Source organism: Oreochromis aureus, linkage group 11, assembly GCF_013358895.1.
Source record: "Oreochromis aureus strain Israel breed Guangdong linkage group 11, ZZ_aureus, whole genome shotgun sequence".
In the NCBI taxonomy this organism is placed as follows: Eukaryota; Metazoa; Chordata; class Actinopteri; order Cichliformes; family Cichlidae; genus Oreochromis; species Oreochromis aureus.
The window spans coordinates 2,245,620-2,252,038 of record NC_052952.1 but is presented as its reverse complement, the minus strand read 5'-3'; the positions used below and the strand labels follow the sequence as shown (position 1 = coordinate 2,252,038).

At 41.5% G+C, this 6,419-nt stretch overlaps 1 protein-coding gene across 2 annotated transcripts in view; it reads left to right on the top strand.

The window, feature by feature from the left end:
- Positions 1–5,296: 5,296 nt before the first annotated feature.
- Positions 5,297–6,419, top strand: part of LOC116331599 (dysbindin-A-like) — a 13,134-nt gene continuing 12,011 nt past the window's right edge. Inside the window, exons 1-2 of one of the 2 annotated variants that reach the window (XM_031754331.2) lie at positions 5,297–5,440; positions 6,300–6,353. In XM_031754331.2, the coding sequence (XP_031610191.1) occupies positions 5,385–5,440; positions 6,300–6,353 (110 nt within the window). In that variant the 5' untranslated portion in view covers positions 5,297–5,384. Of the gene's footprint in view, positions 5,441–5,810; positions 5,951–6,299; positions 6,354–6,419 lie in introns of those variants that run through there. The other variant, XM_031754332.2, reaches the window with a different exon arrangement.

Sequence of the window (6,419 nt, the reverse complement as noted above, 5' to 3'; positions counted from 1 at the left end):
TTTTTGTCTGTTTATTTTCTTCTTGCTTGCTAATTCTCTTACTGTATCTTGGAAAAGAATAAATAAAAGTATTAGCACATTATGGTAAATGGACTACTCAATGTGAGCTGTCAAAGCACTTTTTCTACACGTTTCATTTACCCAGTCACGCACAATGCCTTTATTTACATAACAATTGCACACACTTTGATGGGAGATCCATGAGGGGACCTCGGTGTTCATTATCTTCTTGAAGGATACTTTGACACATGGACAGGTGGAGCCAGGCATCAAGCCACCGACCTGGTAGACCACCAGCTCTGCCACGGAGCCACAGCCACCAGAACGTCAACATTTTGTTTGAACAGCTACAGTAGTTGGTCTCCTCAGCTCCCAGCTGCCCACAGGCTTCTGTCCTAACCTTTCTGAAACGTGTTGCTAACTTGAAATTTATGTATTCAAAATAATAAATAGTTTTAAGATTGAAGCTTTAACATTTGACATTTTAATACTACTGCTACATTTTGACCCAAGACATTAGTTTGTTGTACTACATAATGTGTCGTTTAATCAGTCTACATATTTTATCTGCATTACCAATAATAACTTTTGCACTATTTTAGGACCATAATAAACGTTTCAGCGTGCTAACATAATTTACTAATGCAAGAATGTAAAGAATGCAATAAAGGCACCACTGCTGCATCAAGCAAAGTGCAGCATGACCCCTGGGTGTTTGCTACCCAGGGGATCAAACCCTCTGTGGGGCAAGTGTTGCCATCTTGGAGGATGGAGCTTGGTCCCAGACGATGGAAACAAGATTTCCACTGATATCTTTCTTGAGTGAGATTAATGACAAGCCTCATTTTTCCAGTAAGGACTATGCTACCCTGCATTATTACGCTGCCTCCACCAAAAGCTGTTGTTCTCCGAGCCTTCCTCACACTTTGACCGTATGATCAAACTGCCATAGGCAGAATCTGGACTCCTTGCTGACAGACTGTTCCTCCACATGTTCATATCCCAGTACACATGTTACTGACACCCAGTGTTGGGACTAACGCGTTATTAAGTAACGCGTTACAGTAACTACGTTATTATTGTGGTAACGAGCACGGTAACTAGTTATTATGCCAAAACCAGGAACGCGTTACTCGTTACTGGGATTTAGATAGGCTCGTTACTCGTTACTTCGTGTGGTGGATATCGCGAGCTTCCACAGATTCAATAACATTAGCAAGTGGTGGAGGCCAGCAGGTGGATGAAGGAAAAGGAGGCAAGAGGAGAGACCCGAAGCGGCCGCCGGTGTCAGGTGAACTGAACTTCAGGTAAGAAGTTATGACCTGCAGTCTATCTGGGTCAGATATAAACCAAGTTTAGGTGGAGTTTATTTTCGGTATGTTGACTTTTTCGTACTGCGCATTAGCTAGCATGACGGAGTTTCTATACAGCTGGGTGGGTGCTATGTTACTGATGTTGAACTTTATTTTGTTCATACGGTTAATTATTAGAGTTGCCAACCGTCCCCTAAAAACAGAATCGCCTGGTATTCAGAGAAAATATTACGCGTTTCGTACTGAGGTGAAAAGGAACACAGTTTGTCCCGGACTTCAGCTACAATGAAAAAGACAAAGCTGAAGCTGCACAGCTGCCTCTTCTTCTCTCATTCTCTCCTCTCCCGTTTCTACTTCAATCACGAAACTGATCAATGATCAGCTGATCGGCTTTTCTCTCTTGTTTATTTATCGCCCACTTTGCGCCAGAAAGAGGAAACCAGCGGATGTCGCGTTAAACAACAGCAGCACGTTTAAGCTTGATCAGCTGTTGTTAGAATTTATTTAATATTAATTTCTAGTATCAGCTGATGTTTGCTGGAGCCACAGCTGTAAAGCTGCTGGTCATGATATCGGTTTGGATATGTGGTGAGAGGGAAACATGCAGATGAAACCAGGAGATGTCCTTACTGAATCATCAGAGCTGAACAGGTGATGGAGAAACAGGTTTACCTTTAGGTGACATGAATGAGTTGAAGGAAGTTATGAGCTGTTTCTGAGAGACAACAACACCAGGATCCTTTTCACGTAGCTGACAGCTGGTAACTGTGCAGGGGTGGGTCTAGCAAAGTGTGTCCAGGGGCCAGGTAGGGCATTAACAGGAAAGGGGGCACAAGGAAATACTTTTCTTTATTATTCTCATTTAAAATGTCTTGCTTTTAAAAAAATAATTATCTGAGTCTTACAACAAACAATTGATAGATTGATACATATATACCATCAGAACAGTGTACATCACTGTCACAACAGTGTTTGTTTTCATTCAAAGGCTTTATGATTTTTCCTATAATGGCGGGCCGGTCTCTAGTCAAAATGCCCGGGACGATTGTTTTGTCCCAGTCCAGCTCTGTATGCAGCTCATCTGCAGTCTGGTGTTACCTACATCTTCCTATTCAGAAGGCAGAATGTCCAAGTTCTGAGTACAATCAAAAGCACCACGACTGCAGTTTTGTGTTGGATGTAAAAGCAGGCTAGAATCATGGCGGCGGTCAATGACGGTCCAGGCGTGATTTCTCTCGTGGAAATGTGCACATTATTTTTTCCTTTCTGTTGGTAGGTGGCACAGTGCACTTGTGGCAAGTAAGCAAGCTAGAAGACTGGCAGTCTGGCTGGGTATGCAGTTACAGAAGCAACACATTAACAAGAGAATTCTGAGTAAAACCAAAGTTACTTTCCCTAGTAACTAGTTACTTTGAAAGTAACGAGTAACTTGAAGTAACTGAGTTACTTTTTTAGAGAAGTAACTAGTAATGTAACTAAGTTACTAATTTAAAGTAACTTACCCAACACTGCTGACACCAGCACAGACAAGTCAAGCTCACATGTATTAGAATTGCTCATTTGGAAAATCATTGGCTGCAGGATTAGTGAAGCTGAAGCAAACACTGATATTACAGCTGTAACTGTGTATCTTGATGTGTATCTTGAAAGTGGTTGATAAATAAAATAAACATTTAAATACATAAGATGTTCAAATTGTTATACTCTGGACCAGTAGCAGTTTTAGATACGGGCGACACGGGCGGTTGCCCGGGCGGCATCGTGATGGGGGCGGCATCACGGGCATCGGCAAAAAAAATTAAAAAAAATGCTCAGACTATGCTGCCCCGACGGCAGCCAGCGATATTGGGAATGTCGTAGGCACCGATCGGTTTTCTATCGCCCATTTGCTGGGAGTAAGGCGCCTCCGCTTATGAGTGCGCCTGCTGCTTACCGCACAGGAGGAGAGGGCGGGCGGCGGGGATTCTCTGGCTGGCTGGAGCAGCATCTAATAACCAACTCGCAAAATAAAACAAAATAAAAACAAAACAACAAACATGAAAACACCAGACGTTATGATACAGACTTATAATTTGCACCGATGTTTTTTCGAAATTCTATACACGAAAACTGAGCGCGAGAGCCCTCGGTGCGCCTGTGCGCTGCTGAAGTCAAAGTAAACTTTATTGTCATCTCCGCTACATACAGTCCAGTATATAGAGAGACGAGACGACGAGGCTCCAGTTACAGCAGTGCAAATAAACGAACAATAAATATAGTAGAGTAAGAAAATAAATATACACTTTAGGACTCGGGGTAAAGGGATCAATAACAATTTAAAATTTATAATTTACAGTTTGATGATTTAAAGTCTCACACATAACCCGTCGAAAGGGGAGGGAGACCTGCTGCTTCCAAATAGAGCACATTTCATTCATAATGTTGTAAATCCAAACTCATTATGTATTCATGATTTGAATCCTGGGTTGTGTGAAATCCCAGAAATAAACCCTAGACAAAGTTAATCTGTGAACTAAGGTGTAGGTCTGTTAGGTTATGTTGTGGTGATCCTCGGGTTGGGGGATGGGTGTTCATACTGGAGTGCAAAATTAAAACCAATGGAAGATGGACAAGAAAAGTTCAAAGCCATCAGGTGCTCAGTTTAGAAAAAAGAGAAAAGAAGAGGAGGAGAAACGAACAAATGATACAGGTAAACAGATGTGTCATTGGATAATGGCAGGTCATCCTGAAACAATCAGAATCAGAATACTTTATTAATCCCTAAGGAAATAATGTGGGTTACAGTTGCCCCAAGAAGAAATGGTAAAAATAGTAACAGTAACAGACTAAACTCCAAACAATACATTATGTTACAGATTTTAATATTAATTAGTCATTGTTGATTTGTCCTGTTCTCATTGTATGACGAATTATGATGGCTGTTTGGTAGCCGTTTGCATACTATGCATACTCTCTCTCTCTCTTCATATGTGTGTGTGGACAACAGTTTTATGTTAATGTACAATCCTTAACATGTTGTGTGTGTGTGTGTGTGTGTGTGTGTGTGGGGGGGGGGGCGGCGCCAGAGGGAGTGTTCGCCCAGGGCGCCAAACAGGCTAGGACCGCCACTGCTCTGGACCAGTTTGAGGGGATTTCCTGCTTTCTTCTTCTCACACAGTCAATTTTATAATCTTTTCTCTTTCTCAGCTGGATGATGGGTCTGTGACTCCACTTATAGGCAGAGTTTCCCTTTTCTGGGTTTGGAAGCACCTGTTATATATTACCTCATCAATCTTGGATTCACGGTTACAAAAAGCTGGTACCCAGTTTGTTATGTTAACCCAGGCTTTTCCCTGTATGTTTGCTTGAAAGGGCTGGTGTGACAACATCTGACCAATCTAAAAGAGCGTCTCACAGTTCATAACACTTTTCTTTCACAGAAAACGATTCCTCTGAGTGTCACCTGTAAAGAACAAAAAGAAATATACCAGTAAAACACCACAGGGTTATTAAAAGGACAAGAGATGAATCGTTCATCTGGTGATTTAGCACACAGAGCAGCAAAATAAACACTTTAATTCCAGTTAATTATTTTATCACTGAGCGTGCTCTCAGTGCTGCTGTTTACTTTTAAGGTGATGGAAAGCTAAACTGTCCCACAGGCTGATAAAGAAAATGTGGAAATCACTTTAATTTGTCACAGATCAAAGTGAAAATAATGTGACTGACTGAACAGCTGCTCTGTGTGTCCTGTGTTGCAGTAGCTGCTTTTTCACCAGAGTAAAAAAGACAAGACAGCAGCTCAGTCCAATGAAAGCTGAACTCGAGCTTATCGATATAAGACCTCAAGAAGTGAAAATCATGAGACCATGTTCAGTTATTTAAGACAGATTCGTTTGTTCGATATGATTTGGGGGATTTCTATTAATTTATTTATTTTGAGCGACATTTTGTCCACACTCCATAACAGTTGGTGGCAGTAATGCACCATTGCGCTGTTTGCCAACCGCTAATAAACATCAACAAGGACGAGAGCGAGAGGTGGCTACAGCTAGCTGTCAGGACCAATATCGCGCGTGTATCAGAGGAATCATGTTTGAAAACTTTAGAGAAAAGCTTCACATTGTCCAGCAGGATTTCACGACGGGGTTGGTCTGCTGTTTTTTGCACTAGTGAACTTTGGCTAACGTTAGCTGTGTTCATGTATTAGGTCTTGCCAGCATGTAGCATAGCAGGTACACTTAACGATAGCTAATGAAAAACGATTGCAGTGTGTGCTACAGAGAGAGGGAGAGAGAGCAGCGCTTACTGAACCAAAGTACAATTCTTATTCTGCTTTTGTGCTGGCTTTATGGACTCCTGAATGCGTCAGCATACCCAATACTAATTTCGATTTGTTAGCGTGCCAATTGGTGCGATCCCAGCTGTTTACGTTGTTGCTGTCAGCTGATAGTCATGTGATGACCCCCTCCCACAAACAAACTTTTGGAGTGCAGCTGTTTTGTGTGTTTGAGGGAGAGAATCTCAGTTCGCGTGTGTAATCGGGCTCTATTCTAAGAAGCAGGTTCAGCTAATAACATGTTTGTTATCTCTGAGATGAGGGAAACTCTGTTTGTGTTCATCAAATAAAGTTAAGGTCAACTGAGTCAGTTACCAAGGTAACAGACGTTAGTTACATTAGTTTGCTACTTTGTGTTCTTGACTTAAATGCATTTTGTAACAGTGTGATCACGGAGATGGTGTCAATATTTGAGTGAATATGAGGCTGAAATAACTTAGTGTCACACTAAACTGAAAATAATGCAGCCTGCAGACAATGTGTGTTCTGATTACAGTTCATTTTAACTTTAATGGATGATTATTAAACATTTTGAAAGTTAGAGACTGAGCCTCGACATATTTTACACTAAAATCACCTAAATCAGTCTCAGTGGGTTGACCCAAACCTGAGGATGTCGGCTCTGTAACGGCTAAGCTGACTTTTTCCCTTTTCTTGTCTCCCCACAGCTTCAAGACACTTGGAGACAAATCAAGAAATACCAAAATGAAGAGGAGACCCAGGTGAGAGCTGGGTCTAAAAAGTGGATGGTGGATGGATGGATCTATATATACATATATGTATATGTG